The following is a 19280-nucleotide window of genomic DNA, read 5'->3' on the forward strand; positions in this document are numbered from 1 at the left end:
TGAAAAGCACTGGCGTAACTGAGAAGCACAAGTCACTTTAATGAATTTATTTTTTAAATAAAAGTAAACTTTAGTTTAAATATTGTTCAATAACTTTAAGCATATTTTAGGCTAGTTTCTTGCTGTTCTGTATTGATCCCCCTTCCCTCCAGTGTATCTTTTAGACCTCTCATCATAACATTTTTTGCAATGGGCCTATTAGGCTTGCTCTTTTTTTAGTAAACGTTATGCAGACTTTAGAAGGGCTTTATTTGCTGTCCTGTATTAATCCCTTGAAGCATGGAAAGTAGGTGGGGGTATATTCTTGTCTTCATGTTAGGCAAGGCTGTGAATACCGAAGAGTTAATCACTCGTGTTGTAATTAAGGACAAACATGCTTTGAGGAAGGGAGGATGTAAGAGTCATGTATGTTAGATGGATAAAAAAGGTAAAGGTGTCCCCAACCAGTCGTGTCCGACTCTAGGGTGAGGTGCTCATCCCCGTTTCTAAGCCGAAGAGCCAGCGCTGTCCGAAGACACTTCTGTGGTCATGTGGCCAGCATGACTGAACACCGAGGTGCACGGAACGCTGTTACCTTTCCCGCCGAAGTGGTACCTATTTATCTACTTGCAATTTCTTGCTTTCGAACTGCTAGGTTGGCAGAAGCTGGGACTGAAGACGGGAGCTCACTCCGTCACGCAGCACTCGGGTCTCGAACTGCTGACCTGCCGACCTTCCAGTCTGCAGTTCACCGTCTTAACCACTAAGCCACCACGGCCCTAATGTTAGATGGATAGCGCTTTGTTAATTGGCAGTGTGATAATAAATAGTGTTGCAGGCAAAATTTGGATTCCATTGTGCAAAGCCCAAAACAGATAATCCCTGTCTTGAGGGGATGTTTTTGTTGCACCATGTTTATATTGATGGGGAGCAATGCTGTGGCCACTAACAATATATCTGAAATACTGCTGTGTATAAGAAGGAAGGACACAACATTGTGCTTAGGAAAGAAGCATTTTACAGCTCTTCCACCATGTTTTTATTTTAATTATGGTCAAGGAACCACAATTAGAAATTTCGCCATCTTCTTGTTCTCATGCCAATCAAAAACCTGACCAACAAGTATTATAATCATTTTATTTCCAAAAATGCAAAGTGGAGTTTTACTTCTTAATAGAAGTCTTCCTTACCCCCCTATTTTTATTTAGGGTTGTTTAGGGCTGATTGTGGTTTCTTTGTTCATTTTTTTAAAAGACATTCTTGCAAGCACTATTTGAATGCGGGTGGAAAGTCTCTCCTTCTCTGTAAGCCCTTGGTGGTGCATTTAAACTGAAGCTTAGACAGTTAATTTGCTAAGTTTGATCCCCCCTCCCCCCGCTGTCATAGCAAAACTATGCTAACTTCATGTATTTTAATGTTGCCTTGAATATGGTAAAATTGGTGTGCTGGTCCTCTTTTTTTTCCAATCAGGATTGCTTTCTTGAGTTAGCCCAGTCATTATGTGGCATGGTCTGAAAGCACCTTCCAGGTCTGGGTCTGGTCAGTTGCTGCAAGAGAGACTGCCTAGGCCAGCCTTCCCCAACCTGGTGACATCTAGCTATGGTTGGCTGGGGCATGCTGGGAGTTGTAATCCAACACATGTGGAGGGCACCAGGGTACGGGAGGCTGGCCCAGGGGATCCTGTGTGTGTTACTTTGAGTTCCTTGATGGATGAAATGTGGGATATAAATGTTAGGGGAGTTTCTACCAGCATTTATGTTGTAAGAAGTTATCCTACCTTCTGACACGGTTGGAACATCTGAGGACAGTGAAGGCTTGCTATCCTATTTTCTCTCATTCTTGCATCTGCTGTCAGGAGCCAGAAGCAGTGAGAGACAGCCACCTGAGTAACAGAGCCCCACCTTGTGAGGGACTTAACATCTGGCTGTTCTGGCAGCCATTTCCAGGTCAGGTTCGTTGCCTCTGAAACCTCCTGTGGCCCAGAGATTCAAAAGCAGGGTGGCAGTTGGAACATCTGAGGACCCGTGGAGAAACATGTATGTACTTTTGCCCCTCCCTCTTAACACTTTTTTATTGTATCTTCTCTTCTAGAATAATAAAATATGATGTGTTTTTGCCTGTCAGCATCATAGCTCCAAGACCATGAAACCTAGACATCTGAAACTTCTCATGCTAAGGGGACCCTAGGGGTTTGCTCCTCAAAGTTATTTGGCTGTATGGCTGCCCTCTCCCCTCTGTGGTGGGAGAGCACCCAGTGGGAATGGAGTGAACAGGTTCCTACCACAGGGGACTATAGGGGTGCTCCATGGCATGGGCTGTGGCTAGGGGTACCAGTGGCTGTAGTTTCACTCAGACAGGGCAGGGACAATGTATCCAACTCTGACAGGTGCATAACTTTGCTTAAAAGCTTCATTGTATTAAACTAAGGAATTTTCCAACCATGTGAAACTGGGTCTGTTTGCTACTTTTCAATATACTTTTGAGAACTTAGGTTAGTAGGTTGAGCATAAATACTCCAAATAAATAACTAAGGTAAACGTTTTGAGGTTTCATAATATATTTGAACATTAGACAGTGTCATGAATTTGTAGCTAACAAAATGGCTTTCAGGCCACTAAGGGTTATGCGTGGTGTACTTCTTGATCTTTAAAGCGTCATGGGAATCTTTGTTCTGGTGCTGTATTGCTACAATAGGCTTGATGTGACTACTGTTTTGGAAGTGCCCTGAACGGTTGACTCTGAAGAATGGTGTGTGTTTGGGGGAGGGGGGGATTCAAATGTGTTAGTTTATATGTTCTTCACAGTGATAGTTCTCACGTCTCCCCTTCCAGAGTGTAATGTAGCTATTCACATATATCAAGAGAGTGCAGACTTCTTAATAAATATACCTTTGACGGGGAAATTGTGAGCATAGATAAAACAAAATTAAACTGCTACTTTAAGATTGGAGAGCCAGTGTGATGTAGTGGCTAGAGTGTTAGACTGGGAGCCAGGATATCTGGGTTCCAGTCCCCACTCGGCCATGGAAGCTCACTGGGTGACTTTGGGCCAGTCACAGACTCTCAGCCCAACCTACCTCACAGGGTTGTTGTTGTGAGGCTAAAATGGAGAGGAGGAGGATTATGTATGCCACCTTGGGTTCCTCAAAGAGGAAAAAAGGCAGGATGTAAATGTAATTAATAAATTAAATAAGATTACATTTATGTTAATATTATATTATGTGGTTAAGACCACCATATATACCAATGGTGGCTGATTTGGCTATGACTGACTACTAGGCTAAAGAACTTAGTGTCAGGGTGGACACTGAGCCCATAGAATCCCAGAGTAGTTCTGATTCTGAGGAAGAGCAGTTGCTCCTGGGAGAGGAGCACGGTCCTCTTTCCCAGGGCCAACAGCTGACGGAGATTCCTCCCACCAGCATTCCTAGATTAGATAGCAGTCCAGGGAGCGACCGAGCGTGGGAAGTAGACTTGGTGGACGCGCGACGCCGACGCAGAGAGCGGCGCCAAATGGGGGGCGCAGAAAGGAGGCGTAGTACCCGGTTGGCACGCAAACAACGGCTGCGCCCAGAGGATCCAAGGGAAAAGGAGAGGGACTCTCCCTAGTCCTTAAGTTCAGGGGTCTGCCAGTAATTCCCTTTCAAACGGGGACCAACTGTTCCAACTTAGGGCATAGGTACTGCGCTTCTCAGATCTAGTTGCAAACGGTAGAGTTGTTAAGTTGTAAAAGAAGAATAAAGCTTTGAAAGGAATCCCTTTGTCTGTGTCTGGACTTGGCTACTGGATTAGACTGAGAGAGGCCTCCAAGGAGCCCTTGACAGCTTGGTCCCCGTTCCTCTTTTTTTCTCTCTCCTCTCTCTCTCTCTTCTCCTGTTGCCTTACGGAGGGTGCCAGGGACCAGCGGTGCAAGCTCTGGAGCAAGAGAACCAGATGCTCCGTGATCAGATGGCTCAACTGACAGCTGCTGTGCAGAATCTACAGGTGGCGTTTCAACCCCCTCCACCTCCGATTCCCCCACGCCGCAAGTGCCCGGTGGCGTTGCCAGAGAAGTTTTCTGGTGAGAAAGGACTTTTTCAGATTTTCAGGGCCCAGTCAGAGCTGTACATGCATCTTAGACCTGAGGATTTCCAGACAGAACAGGTTCGTGTGGGTTTCATCATTAACCTACTGTCAGGCATGGCAGCTAAATGGGCTTCAGGGCTCCTGCTCACTAATGACCCCCTGCTCGGGGACTATCAAGGTTTCATGACAGCCATGGCATGTTTTTTCGGTGACCCTCTGCGCACGCAGATGGCTTCTTGGGAGATTCGCCGCCTCCGGCAGGACAAGAACTCAGTTTCCAGCTACGTGACAACCTTTCGCTTGCTGATGCAGGATTTACAGTGGAATGATGCCGCGTTAGTGGCTCAGTTTTTGGATGGTTTGAACGACGAGATCTTAGATGAGTTGGCGCGCACGCCCAGCCCGCTTACTTTGGAGGAGCTCATCCAGACCTGCCTTCAGATAGATAGTCTGCTGAAGGGGCGCTGGCAGACCCGGCGGGGCGCCGGGGACCGAGATTTCCCTCCTCCCATTCCCCCACGTTTCCTGCCTCCTTCCCCACCCCCTGCTCTGGCGCTGGGGGTGGAGGAGACCCTGATGCAGCTGGGGGCTACCCGAGCCTCACTGCCGCCAGAGGAACTTGAGCGCTGGCGAGCTGAGCGCCGATGTTTTCGATGTGGAAACCTGGGGCATTTTGCCAAGACCTGCCAAGTTAAATCCACGGCTCCGCTGCCTCCTCCTCCTCTCCTTCACCCTCTTCCTCCTCCTCCTCCTCGTCCCCAGGCCTGACTAGACTGCCCCCCAAGCTTGTTGGGGGCCTCCAGTGTGGGGGTCAGTTCCCCACCGGGTGGGTGCCTTCCCCAACCCCCCCCACCCTCCCATCTGCTGTTGCATGTTCATCTCCGCTCCTCAGAGCGGGGTGGGGTGGAGGCCCTAGCTTTAGTGGACTCGGGGGCTACGACTAGTTTCATGGATGAGACCTTCGCCGTTTTCCACAGGATTCCTACCCTGCCCCTTCCTGCCCCCTTGGCAGTGCAGACCATTGATGGGCATCCTCTCTCTTCAGGCGAGGTGACCCGTATTACAGTTCCGCTCACTCTGCGCACCCAGTCCCACGTTGAGCAGATTCAGTTTCACTTAGCCAAGGTTCCCTTATACCCAATCGTGCTGGGTTTTTCCTGGCTGTCTAAGCACAACCCTCAGATTTCTTGGGGGCTTCGGCAAGTGGAGTTTGCGTCTCCCTACTGCTGGGAGCATTGCCTCACGGAGGAGGCGCCAGTCCCAGCCCAGGTATTAACCCTTTTCCCCCCGTTCCTTGTCTGCTTCTGGCAGTCCTTCAGCTACCGTCATCCTCCCAGAGAAGTATGCAGCTTTTCGGGATGTGTTTGACAAGAAGGAGGCTGACTGGCTTCCCCCCCAAGGCCTGGCGGCAGCTGCGGTACCTCATTCTTGGGAGGAGCTCCTTCTCTCTGCACAGCCTCAGGATGCTTTTGTTCACACAAAGGTGGAGGAATTGGGGCTAGCCTCTGCCCCCCCCCACTCTACCCCCTTCTTTTTGCGAGGTGGCCTGCTTTACCATTCCGGCCGGGTCTATGTGCCTTCTAGACCCCTCCGCGAGAGGGTTCTCCATCAGTGCCACGACTCCCCCACAGCTGGGCATTTTGGCGTCACCAAGACCCTGCATGGAGTGACGAGGGATTTTTGGTGGCCTCGTGTGTGTCAGGACGTCAAGTCCTATGTCGCCTCCTGCCCAACCTGCCAGCGGGCGAAGGCCCCCTCAGGCAAGCCCACAGGCTTGCTTCACCCCCTGCCTACCCCCTCAGGACCTTGGAAACTGCTCTCCCTTGACTTCATCACTGACTTGCCTCACTCACACGGTAAGACCACTATTCTGGTGGTGGTGGATTTGTTTTCTAAGATGGCCCATTTCATCCCCTGCTCTGGGTTGCCCACAGCCAGGGAGATGGCAGAGCTGTTCGTGGCGCATGTTTTCCGCCTCCATGGATGGCCCGAGGGTCTCATTTCCGATAGGGGGGCCCAATTCACTGCCCATTTCTGGAGGGAGCTACTGGTGTTGCTCCATGTCCCCCACTCCGGGGGACTGGGTTTGGTTATGTACCCAATACCTCCCCTCTCACTCGCCTGCAAGGAAGCTCGCGCCTCACCGCACAGGGCCTTTCCAGATTACGGCCCAGATTAACCCTGTTGCTTTTCACCTGGCTCTCCCCCCCTCCATGAAGATCCATCCTGTTTTTCATCGGTCCTTGCTGTCCCCCCTGGTTTCTGGCGACCCTCATTGCTCAGTCGGCTCCCCCCCACCGCCAGTGTTGGTGGAGGGGGAGGAGGAGTTTGAAATCGCTGAGATTCTGGACTCCCGTCTTTCTCTTGGCCGCTTGCAATATCTGGTGGACTGGAAGGGGTACGGGCCTGATGAGCGATCCTGGGAACCCGCGGAAAATGTGCATGCTCCATTGCTGCTGAGGCGCTTCCACCAGCTGTACCCCCACAAACCCGGGGCCCCAGGGGAGGAGCACGAGGGGGGGGGCTCATGGGAGCGGGGATGATGTCAGGGTGGACACTGAGCCCATAGAATCCCAGAGTAGTTCTGATTCTGAGGAAGAGCAGTCGCTCCTGGGAGAGGAGCGCACTCCTCTTTCCCAGGGCCCACAGCTGACGGAGATTCCTCCCACCAGCATTCCTAGATTAGATAGCAGTCCAGGGAGTGACCAGGCGTGGGAAGTAGACTTGGTGGACGCGCGACGCAGAGAGCGGCGCCAAATGGAGGGCGCAGAAAGGAGGCATAGTGCCCGCTTGGCGCGCAAACAATGGCGGCGCGCAAACAATGGCTGCGCCCAGAGGATCCAAGGGAAAAGGGGAGGGACTCTCCCTAGTCCTTAAGTTCAGGGGTCTGCCAGTAATTCCCTTTCAAACGGGGACCAAGTGTTCCAACTTAGGGCATAGGTACTGTGCTTCTCAGATCTAGTTGCAAACGGTAGAGTTGTTAAGAATAAAGCTTTGAAAGGAATCCCTTTGTCTATGTCTGGACTTGGCTACTGGATTAGACTGAGAGAGGCCTCCAAGGAGCCCTTGACACTTAGAGTCATGATGGACAACTCCATGAAAATATGCAGTGGCAGTGAAAAAAGCAAGTTCTATATAAGAGAATATTAGGAAAAGGGTTGAAAATAAAACAGCTAGTATAATTTTATATAAATGCCAGTGTGGCTGCATTTGGAGTACTGTGTACAGATCTGGTCACCTTGTCTCAAAAGGAAATCCTAAGCTGCAATTCTATCTAGTCTTCCCCAATCTGGTACCCTCCAGATGTGTGGGGACTACAATTACCACAAATTTTACACGAGACATTTTTAAATATGCACCTAGGGTTGGATCCAGACATGTTCCATAACCAGAAGGGGTACTTTATTTTGAAAAATAATCCAGCAGAGGCCTCCACATTGCTAATTTGACACTCCTGCAAGTGGAAGTGGGTGAGGCGATCCTCACACATTTCTCCTTCCCCCTGCAGCCCCCAGTACTATCTTCTATTCCATTCTAGATGGTCCCCCAACCTTCTGGCTCAGTTTTGTGTGGGTACTGGGGATTTCAGGAAGGAGAAGAAATTGGCAAAAATGGCCTCCTCCTCTTCCACCAGTAGGAATGTCCAGAGAGTTCTGCTCTGCACAACTTTGAATTTAGCCTCTGAAATATCTTAAGTGTACAGCTAAAGATATAAGTTGTGAAGAGGACCTGAGGCTTTCTGTGTGGTGGACACAGTGGAAATAACTGAAGGCAAGTTCATGCAGCTGCATAGATTGTTGAATATGTAGAGAATGGAAGAACAATCAGATCATCAAGTTTTATTTTTTCTTTTGGTGTGTGGCATTGGAGCTAGCACGTTGATTGGCATAGGGAAAGGGCTGTAGGCTTCCAAAAGAGTTGGCAACAAAAGAGATGGTCACTTTAAGAGCCAAGGTAGAGGTGGGAAAAGAGACAGTGAAATAGTCTTGCCTAATAGTTTTGCCAGTCATGTAGGCAAGGTCATATCTAGTGGTCAAAACTGCAAATATCCAGTAGCTTTAGGATGATAAAATGCTAATGCAATTATATATGCATTTGCCAACCCTGAAGTGATATTTCCATGAATAACATAATTGATTCCCAGATGTAAGACCTACAATTTCATAATTTTTTGGAAAGGTCACTGTTTTTGAATAGATAAAAGCACAACACCGTCTTGATTGGTCTGCCCATCCCAAATTGTCCGTTTTTGCACCTGTAGCGGCTCTAAGAGTTGTCACAACCTCATTGTGGCTATTGTTGCCACCTGAAAATCTTTCTGCAACATCTTTATGGCTTTGTAATGTCACATTTGGCACCATTTTTGTCTTTGAAATCTTCATCAAAACAGTATAAAAACCCAGGCCTCCAAGCCCTCAGTGTTCCTCGCCTCCCAGTGTCCCTCACCTCTTCTTGAAGAAGCCAGAGTGTATATTAGTCATTGGGTTCCTCCTGCCGGACATCCTGTTGCCAAAGTCGAAAGGTCCCTTAACAAATGCATTTCTTGAGAACGTGGGGAAGTTCGTACACGTGTCTACAGAAGATTATTCAGTAACATCGGTACATTTTAAAATGCTCCAGAATAAAATGTTTTAGGTTTTTTAATGAAGCTTTTATAGTGTATCCCTATAAATAAGTCAAATCTCTCTCTCTTGCTTGCATATTGAACTTGTGTCATTTTTGTGATTAATCAGTGAAGAAAGGATCTACATAAATTTCATCTTATTAACTGCTATCAAGGGCTTGATGTCTTGTGTTTCCTGACATTTATTTTCCTTGACAATTATTGCACTTAATTTCCCCCTCCTAAAAATATGAAAAAGTACACTAACTGAAGATCTTGCTGTTTTCTGTAGTGCAGCCAGGAAAAACAGTAGCAAGCTGTCTTCTTCAAAGTCACGTTCCTGGAAGATATTCCAGCAACCTGGATGCTTAAGCACATTCTTAAGAAAAACAAGTTCAATTTAATTAAGAAACTATTTGCTTATTCTCTTATTGACAGGAGCAAACTGAATCTTCCACTGATTTTTCCTTGGTTTAGAAACTCATTGTATATGGAGGAAATGCCTATAGATATACAAGTATTGTCCTGACAGTTCAGATTTAGACTTCTAATGGTTGAATGAATAAATAGCCTGTGAGCCAAAACTGGCTGACTGAGATCGGTAGCCACCAGGCACACTGAGAATGACAAGCAGCAGTTCCACTGAAGTCAGTTGTTCCAGGATTGCAACTATGTGTCATCTGGCACAGTTGCACTAAATAATGTAGATTGCTTCCTTTTTAGAATGGAGTAGTCACTCTGATTTAAATTATAGTAAAAGCTACCAAGTTTTCCATTTGTCTTTTTTGCCATGAATGGCTTTTAAAAAGTGGGTGTGAGAGGAGAACGAAACTACTTTGTATATTCTGATGTTGTCCCCCAAAGCTTTGGGAGTTGGAAATCAAAATTAAATAAAATGCACTAGTACCCCCCTTTTTCAGTATAAGATAGATGATGCAAACTGCCATTGCTTATGAAATGAACTTATCAACGTTTAATTTGTATGACCACTTTCTGTTGAAATCCACCTATACTTTCAACTCATCGGAACACATAGAAATAAACATGGTTAGGATCTGGCTTTTGGTCAATCCATTCAGTTCAGTTTTCATTAACTTAGTTAACTTAATTCTGTTTAGGATTGTAGCCTAAATGGTATCTGAAAGTATGTGAACGGCCAGTATTAAGCACTTTTAAGGTTCTTTGACTTCTGTAACGTAGTTAAGCATGTAATTAACACTGTCCTATTAAAATCAATGGGACTCAAAAGTGCTTAACTACTTTGGCGATATCATGCACATAATATTTTTGTGGATGTTAGAGATAGAATGATAATTGGAGTGTGGGTGCTCAGTTCGGCAAATATTCCTATATCTGCACCAAAAATCCATTTATTTATTTGTGGTATTTGTATCCTGCCCCCAACCAAAAAGCTTCGTGGACCAGCTTACATATAATCAGTAAAACATGACAGTCCCTGCCCACAGGCTTACAGTCTAAAAAAAGACAAAATACACAAAGAAAAGAGAAGAGGAAGGTAAGAGTGGAGTGGTGGAATTACGTCTTCAGCAGGACTGGTGGAGTGGCCCTGCTTCCCACTCTTACCCCCCTCAGTACAGCTTGCTGGAATGGCTGTTGCTGGTGACAGTTGTGGGATGAGGAGTCTTTGTGGAGGTGGTCTTCAGCAGAGCTTATTCATGTAAGGTGAACTGAAACTACTGTAATACAGTTTTGTTGTTTTGCAGTTTAATGTAACTTCTCAAAAGACTTTTTGATTTATGACAAAGATGTAATTAGGATATTTGATTGGCTGGGAACATAATGATCTCTTGCTATTCCCATCCTTAGAATTTATGTATTTTATCTAATTTTATTTTAAAAAAATTATTGGCCACCTTTCAGGGCAGAAGTCCTCCCAAGGCAGCTCACAGCAATAAAGTACATAAAACCTGTTTGAAACCTATTTCTGTTTGCCTATATCTTGCTAGTTTAATTTCCATCTTTTTTCCTATAGACAGAGACCATATCTGCTTAGAGTTGCTATTTGAAAGTTAGAAAAATACCCATGGCAGTCCCTTAAACTTCATGGAATACCATTCTAGAAGGTCCCTTAGCTGACGTGGATCCTGGCCTTGGACAACTGTTATATTAATAGAATTGAAACAGAGAGAGAGAGATGAAGCATAACCGTGTTAGTTAACCATTACCTTATTAAAAAGTAGACTATTATAATCAATTGTTTATAGAGAGTAATATTATACAAATGTGTGTGAATGATATCCAAAGACGGAGCAGTTCTTGGCTTTTATCTTGGAACCCCAGGGATAGCCCAAGTAGTTAAAACTTTATTTACAGGAAATTGAGCAAATAAAACACACAGCAACTATAAAAGCCATGTGAGATCTTAAATGTGGCTGTTCATACAGCAGAAGAAATGTGAGGAGTGTGAGGTTGTGTTCTATAGGATGAGAAAGAAGGAGCCCTTAATTGCAACTTTGCTTCATGGTGTTAAGTGATAGCGATTTTAAAGGTAGGCTACTGCCTTTGAATAGCCTCTGCTTCATAAAATATACATCTGCACTCAGATATTGTCAGGTGCCCATATAACAATATTTTTCTAGTGGCCCAGCCATAGACTTTGTGTTCTGTCCCATACAAACCTCACTTAGTTTGTAGAATTAAGACTCTACTGTGCACCACCTTGCTACATTAAAGGAGGCATGCTAATGTCCCATCAATTTTGTGTGTTTTTTAAAGCATTCCATCATGTAAAATGGTAATTGGAGTAGAGGGTCCTTATAACCTTCATAAAATAAGTATGGGTTTCACCAATATTTCTGAAATTTACAGGTGCCACCTGCCCAGAAAATTTCAGGACGATTGGTGAAATATTGAGGGTGAAAGAGCAGTTTAAAGAGGAAAAGCAAAACACTTTCCCTTGGTCAGAGATGACTGAGAATTTATATTGGCAACCTTTTTTGCCCAGGATTTGTGAAAAAATACTGTTTTTTTTAAAATCTAAAACATTGATGATTTCCTGTTCCTCATGTATTGAGGTTGGTAGAATACTGTTTTTAATTTCCATTTTTATTTTTAAAATAAGCTTTTTTAACAAGTAATGAGAGTCAGTGGGACTTGCCATAAGCTTGCACAGATGCAGAACCCTCCCTAGTGCCTATCAACTGTTGATTTATAATGCTGAGAGGGAACGGGGCAGGGGGAATCTGCAGGCCTTCATAGGCCTTGTTTTCATTGCAGTGATCATTTTGTTTTCCCCATCATGCCATGTTTTCTGGTGGGGCGGGGGATGGCTGCCACCATAAAAAATGGCTGCCTCGTTTTCCATGGATATCTGATGGAAAGTCTAAAGGGTATGTACTGAGCAGGCAAAGGCCAGAAAGGTAGACTGGGATATTTTAAAGTTAAATAAATGCTTTAAATAAATGCTGATTATAGATCCGTTTGTGCACACGTGCCTCATCCTGTCTGTATAGTTGTATATATTGCAAGTGATTTTACTTCTGTTTTGAATTTTGTTTCACCCTCTCCTTTCCCCTAGATTATCTTTAAAATTAATTATCTTTTAATTTTGCAAAGAGTTATTACTGAATATCAGCCACAGAGGTTTAAAAGTCTCATGCTGTAATTTGGGGAGGGGGAAACCATAGATTTACAGTGCACCCTTATGCATAATGTTTCAGAATTTCTATTTCACTTGCATTTAAGTAGGTGGAGGATTGCAGCCTTAATCCCCAGCCAAGAAACATGTCAGTTTAAGGAAGCATAGAAGGAATAGAGAAGGACAACATTCATTTTTCTCTTGAAAAGGTCCAAAGCCCCTCTTATGTTCAGAGCCAGTGTACCTCTGACTGCAAGACTGAGGAAGGGAAAGATGGAATGTTTGCATGTGTGTACAGGAAAAAGGGAGAGGAATCTTTTGTTTTTGAAAATTAGAGCTTCTCACAAAGATCAAAGAGTATGCTGTTTAAAAGCAGCAACTGGGATTTAAAAGGTATCCCATGCCTTTCTTTCTTTGGGGGCGGGGGTGTCTGTGAAGAGTGGAGCTATAGATTCAGGTTGCAGTCCATATACACACTTAACTCGGAATATGCTCTGTTTAAAAGAATGGGAGTTACTTCTGAGTAGACAAACATAGGATTTCACTATTTAATACCTAGGCAAGAAATATGTTGGTTTAAGGGCGGAGATGGGGGAGGATAGAGAAATATCGAGATGTACGTGCGGGGGGGGGGGGGGGGCAGAAATAACTTTTTCTTTCAACACTCCCCCTCTAAAAAGAGAAATACTGGGCCAAGACATGCTAGGTCAATCTATGGGGGCGGGTAGGATCATTAATACCAAAATTCTTTATTTAATCAGTGGTTGGGGAGAAGAGAGAAATATCTACCTTTAAGGTGCATAGATTGGACATGAAATAGCTCTCCATTTTTTTTAAATGGGGGAAAGAGCAGAGAGAGAAAAATATTTATATGGGAGAGGAGCAACATTCAATTTGCTCTGGAAAACATCCAAGAGATATGTTCAGAGGCAGTGTGCCTCTGATTGCAAATGAGAGAAAGTGAGAGAGGGATAGTTAATGTGTTTGTCTGTGTAAAAGAAAGAGAGAGCTTTTAAAGAAATAGAACTTGCAATGACCCAGACATTTGTTAATGAAAAGCAGCCTTGTGGTGGTGGGGATTATGTTTTACAAAGCACCTTTAGAAACCTTATCACTCCCTTCCTCCAGGAGGGGCAGAGAGAAAAACAGTAGTTTAGGATGCTGCTTCCTTCCCAGACTCCACAAAGGTTTCTATCCATGCAGGGTATTTAATTTTTACTGAAGTTTTAAATTTTTATAATTCTATCCAATATCATTTTTTAGCCAGACTAACACTGCAATCCCCTATGCATGTTTCTTCAGGAATAATTACCCAAGTTTCTGTTCCACATGGCACCCATGTGACTTTATGTCCCCATCCATTTTATATTTATATGGACATAGTTTGAGAATGCAGCCACAGAATTAGGCATGTGGAACAAAGGTAGCACAGACCAGCTGGATGTACATGTCTGGTGTAGATCTGGATTGTCTAGCCATGACAGCCAAATGGAACCCTCATGCTCAGAGTCAGTACATGTAGCAATACCAGGTGATGTGGGATAGCAGTGATCAATTTGTGGTGGGTTAAGTATTAGTAGTAGGGACCGCAGTAGCTTAGTGGTTAAGACGCTGAACTGCCGACTGGAAGGTCGGCAGGTCAGCAGTTCGAGACCCGAGTGCTGCGTGACGGAGTGAGCTCCCGTCTTCAGTCCCAGCTTCTGCCAACCTAGCAGTTCGAAAGCAAGAAATTGCAAGTAGATAAATAGGTACTGCCTCGGCGGGAAAGGTAACAGCGTTCCGTGCACCTCGGTGTTCAGTCATGCCGGCCACATGACCATGGAAGCGTCTTCGGACAGCGCTGGCTCTTCGGCTTAGAAACGGGGATGAGCACCTCACCCTAGAGTCGGACACGACTGGTTGGGGACACCTTTACCTTTAAGTATTAGGTACCTTGGGGAGAAATTTCCTTTTCAAAACCCAGGGAAATTTATTCATCAAAAACCTACAGATTTAAGACCACAGTTAAGCTCAGATGCTTCATAAGGCAGTACAGGACCAGGATAATGTGGGGCATCTTTGTTGGTTCCAAGCACTCCATCCTCCCCATCTGGATTTGGGCCTGAAAGACCAAGGAAATGTGTGGGTGCATGGAGAGTAAGTTATAAGCAAGCACAATTTGTGACATCGCACAATATCATCACCGATCACGGGACATGTCTGTTAAGGTATCAGCCTTAGCTTCCAGTTTCCTAGCTTTTTGGAGGTTGAGCCAACATGAGATAGCCTTAATTGTGGTTTTACACAGGCAGGTTTTTTGATTATTGAATATATAAAAAGGCAGGAAATATGCTGGTATTGTTCAACGTTGAGGTTTTTAACTTAGCATGTTATGCTCTTCTTCATGATAACATTTTTTTCCTAACTAATTCACTACTCTTCATAACCCATTTTCTTTCCTTCATCCTGCCCGCCCCCTCCCATCCTCACCTGTGTAGAAAAAGCTCTGGGCAGTGTTAAGCATCGTTCATAGCTCTACCATGATAAAAATTGAATGTAAAATTGAAAGAAAAACCTTGTATAGCCTAATAGGAAAGAACCATTTTCTCTGCCTATGTGATTCCTGGCTTTTAAGCCTCTAGGGAATGAAAGCTAACTAAAGTTTTGCCCAAATTGTGAATTTACTGGGTTCTTTTTAAAAAGATATTAGCTTACAAATTCAAGTAAATGGATTGCTTCCTGGACTCTTACCCACTTGAAAGCATGTGGTAAAGACAGAAAAACTGTCATAAGTCATGCTGCCCTGCAATGTGCCAGGAAAGAAGGTAGTCATCTGCCAGTGTATCTTGCCATATCTGTGGTGCTGCACAGTCACTATACTGTATTTCTCTGTGTTGAAGATCTGGTAGCTACATTAACCTATCTCTAGTACGAATGCTTACTCATGTAGCTGGAATAATGATATTGGCACAACTTTGTACCTTAATGTTTGTTCCTGCTGCAGGACAGTAGTGTAAGTAATTGAGAATATTATTGTAAGGGTGTGTTTTTGTGAATGGAGTGAGGAAAGTGTGCACGGCTCATAGCCCTGCTATAGTAGGGTGAGTTTTGCATGCACAATTGCCAAAAAAAGCTTACTGAGAATTGATAAAGACTGAGAACATGAATAAAACACACTTCCAGTGGGACGTTTTGCTGCTGCGCCAGTAATATGATTTTGATTAAGTATGGCACAGAAACAAGTTAGTTAAAACATAATGGCTAGGATCCAAAGGGGTGTGCAGGCAGCACTGCATGTACACTGAAGCTTTAGCTACTCCCCTAAAATGCCAGTCCTGAAATTTGTGAGATCCTCCAGAGCAGGCTTTGAGCTGGCTTGAGGGAATGCAGTAAGAAGACAAAACGGTAACCCAATTCCCCACCCTCATGTACATGCAGAAATGCTTACTTCTGATATACATGATTCTTTTGAATCAGGACCAAAAATGTATGTTACCTTGGTTGTTTAAAATGGGGATAGTGCAAATATGGTGCCTTTTTTCTAGTCCTAGATTTACATGAACTCAGTAAAACAAGACTCTTTACTGTGTGCGATATTTATTCCTTAACTTTCTGTTGTACAGCTGGGCACAAATCTCCTCTGGTTAAGCTGATGATTCTAAATGACAGTTTTAAGAACAGGGTGGTTTCATTCAAATAAAAGCCAATTAAATTGCCAAAAAAGACTGAGCTAAATTCTTGATCTAAATTAATGGATTTCCTGAACAAACTTGGATACTAGTTGGCTGCTATAACAATTAAAACCAATTGGTTTGCAAGAGGAATAGAGTCTTTATACTACCTAGGTGTATAAGCAAAGCCTTTAGTCATGCAGCCCATGTGTTTTTTGTACTGCAGAATTGTGTAATTTTGGACAAGGATTGTGAAATTAACAGATCTTTGGCTTTGCTCTGTTTGTACACATGCAAAGACAATAAGAAGGTCTTTCTTGATGATCAGCTGCACAAAACTTTCTAGAACCAAGGGCTGGTAATTTGCCCAGTGAAAGACTTTACTTGAGTCGTATTTTTCTCCATTTGTTTTTTTACATGGAAAGCTAGACTTTTAAGTTTAAGATTATAAGTGTAGGGTTTGAAATTATGATATTAAGTTCAGACTTCAGCTTAAACCAAGTTATTTTTTAAAGACACTTGCAGTAACTAAAATCTTTAAAATATAAAAGTCTGGCTTAAAATAAGAGTCTCCTTGGAAACAAATGTTTTTTGATCATGTAACTTTAATCTACTGGAAAAAAATGAATCTGCTAATAAAGTACAAACGTATTAAAGTTGCACTTGGATAGTCTGCTTTCATTTTTCTTTACCCTCCCAAGTGACTCTTCTGTTATGAGTTTACATTTTAAATATGTCTAGTTGGCTTTGGAGTGAAATTGCTGTTTGATGAGATGATTTTTATTTCTAAAATGGATGCATTTGGGTGGAGAAGTTATTCAAAACCTCTGTTCTTCTGATGCAGCATTGTTCAGCGTGTTGACAAGAGCAACCCTAACATCTGATCAGAACAAATGATAGTTTCCTCTTTCTGCTTTTTCTTTCTTTCTATTTGTTTAAAATGTGTGTGCACTAGCAGGGGTGGGGGGCAGTGTTTCTCTGGCTCACTGGTGCTTGGGGGTGGAGGGATTACTTGTTTCAAGTATAAGACAATTATCAAAATGTTGGTCATTTCCTTTAACACAATACTGGTGATGTAATACAATAGAAAAATGTGGGAGAGACTGTATTGCCATTCCCCATTGAGGTCATGTCAGCCTATACATGCTCATTATATCCTTCAGCTTTCTGGAAAGGGTGTTTGCCTAAAACCTTGTGAAAAGGAAATGGAAGCTATGTAGAGCTTGTTGGCTAGCTGGCTTGACTTCTGACCCTGTGATGCAAGATTTATTTCTTACAGAACACACTGTGTACTTTAGACAACTAAATCAGATAAACTGAGGTTGGTGGCAATACTTTTTGTTCAGTTGATCTCTATGAAACACTGACAGTCATGGAGCTCAATTAGCAGTTCTTAAGTCACTGTGTGGCAAGGATCACAGGACTTATCATCTCTGGACTGTTCATGAGACATCTCCTTTAATTCATGTGTAACTGAAATGTATAGTGAGTGAGTGTGTGTGTGTGTGTAACAAGAATTATTTATTTATAAAATATATTGCTGACTTTTCATTACAAAATAGTCCCAAAGCAGGGTACAGTTCTAATAGAATGTAATAAAATCATATAATAAACCAATAAAACAAAAACAGGGGAAAGCACATACACAAATAAATAACAGAGAAAGCGCGGTGACACAGATTCAAATCAAAAGCTTGGGTGAACAGATAGGTCTTCAGTTAGCATCAAAAGATTAAAAGACTTTGCACCAACTGCATCTCAAGGTGGAGGGGTTTCCACAGTCCAGGTGCCTGCACTGAGAAAGCTGTCTCTCAGGCTGCCACATCTCAAATCCCCAGCAAGTGTGGCACTGTCAAGAGGGCATCCCCACTAGATCTTAATATCCAGGCAGGCACATAAGGGCAATGGCGTTCCATCAGATATCCCGATCTTAAGCTGTGTAGGGCTTTATATGTTATCATAAGCACCTTAAGCTTCACTCAGTAGCATATTGGTAGTCAGCGCTACCCCTTCAAGAACTAGTGTAATATGTTCCTGGTAGGCTTTCCCACATGGCAGCCTAGCCACAGTGTTTTGCACTAGCTGCAGCTTCCTGGCGTTTCTCAGAGGCAGCTCCACATAGAGTACATTGCAATAATCCAATCTTGAAGTTACCAGTGAGTGGATCACTGTGGCCAGGCTATCCCTGCCAGGAATGGCTGCAGCTGGCATACCAGATGGAACTGGAAAAAGGTGCTGTTTGCTGTGGAGGCCATTTCTGCCTGCACTAACAATAAAGGATCTAAAAGTATCCCCAGTCTATGCACCTGCTCGTTTAGAGGGAGTGCAATGATATCCAGAACAGGCAACTTCCCTAATGATTGACAGCAAGGGAGAGCCTATTGAATAGTGGGTGGAGTTAGGTGTTTAGAAGAAAGTCAGTCAGAAATTGAAGTCTACAGAAGAGGCCATTTTGAGGACACCCTGCTTGCAAAGACCCGTTTGGGCACGTGTGAAAGGGCTTCCTCCTGCCTCACTCACAAATTGTGGAATGCTCTCCCTTCTCTAGAGCTAAGATTCATCCCCACTTTGTCAGCTTTTTGTACTGCTTATCCCTGTATCAAGTCGTAAGCATTGGGAAGTTGCCAATGGCCCCACTGCCTACTCTGCTACTGACCCAAAATGCTGGCCTGTTGCCCCTCTCATTGCAGGCATGGCTGTAGCTAGCATCTCCACTTTAGTTCTCCTACTGTGCCTCTGGGGCGCCAATATAGAATCACCCAAGAGCAGTTCTATGTGAGGACCCAGATGTATTGTGGTGAAATTAAAATGGTGGGAGCCAGCAGGAAGTGCATGCTGGCTAGGCTGGCTTTTTCCTGCTCTTCCCAACTGTCACTGCTAAAAGGGAGAGTGCTGCTGCCACTAAGGGGCCCATCATGGGAGGGTGGCACTGCTGAGTGGACCATCACTGGGCAGGGGTCATCAAGGGCCCTGCTGAATTTGGTGCTAGCCCTGGTACAGATCCTCAAGCAAATGGAATGCTATACAGGTTGAACTTGACTCAAGGTCAAGGCAGTGAAAGAGCAACTACAATACTCCCCTTTGTACTTGTAAGTTAACTTGGTCCTTGGCTCTGCATTGCACAGAACTTGGCCTCGTGGAACCCTTCAAACCCGGAATGCCTCCTGCTTGTTGTGAAAGAACTTGTGCAACAGTATCACCAGTTCCAGTGCAGCAGATTACGTGAGAGCTCTCGCCTCATGTTTGAATACCAAACGTTACTTGAAGAACCTCAATATGGAGAGAACATGGAAATTTATGCTGGCAAAAAGAACAACTGGGTAAGTGTGCTAGCAAAATAAGGTAACACTTCTAGAGATTCTTTACCAATAGTAACTGTAGACATT

The 19280-nt window shown here is 44.1% G+C and overlaps 1 protein-coding gene across 28 annotated transcripts in view; it reads left to right on the forward strand.

Annotated features, from left to right (window-relative positions):
* Positions 1-19280, forward strand: part of BABAM2 (BRISC and BRCA1 A complex member 2) — a 205778-nt gene that overhangs the window by 21995 nt on the left and 164503 nt on the right. For all 28 annotated transcript variants that reach the window (XR_014786900.1, XR_014786899.1, XR_014786894.1 and 25 more), the window contains one exon: positions 19020-19214. Coding sequence is in view for 19 of the 28 variants with exons in the window: in XM_084828564.1 (XP_084684690.1) it covers positions 19020-19214 (195 nt within the window). In the remaining 9 variants the exon portion in view is untranslated. The remainder of the gene's footprint in view (positions 1-19019; positions 19215-19280) is intronic.

This window comes from Heloderma suspectum, chromosome 1 (assembly GCF_057233095.1).
Source record: "Heloderma suspectum isolate Gila_16-S chromosome 1, 16-S_ref, whole genome shotgun sequence".
In the NCBI taxonomy this organism is placed as follows: Eukaryota; Metazoa; Chordata; class Lepidosauria; order Squamata; family Helodermatidae; genus Heloderma; species Heloderma suspectum.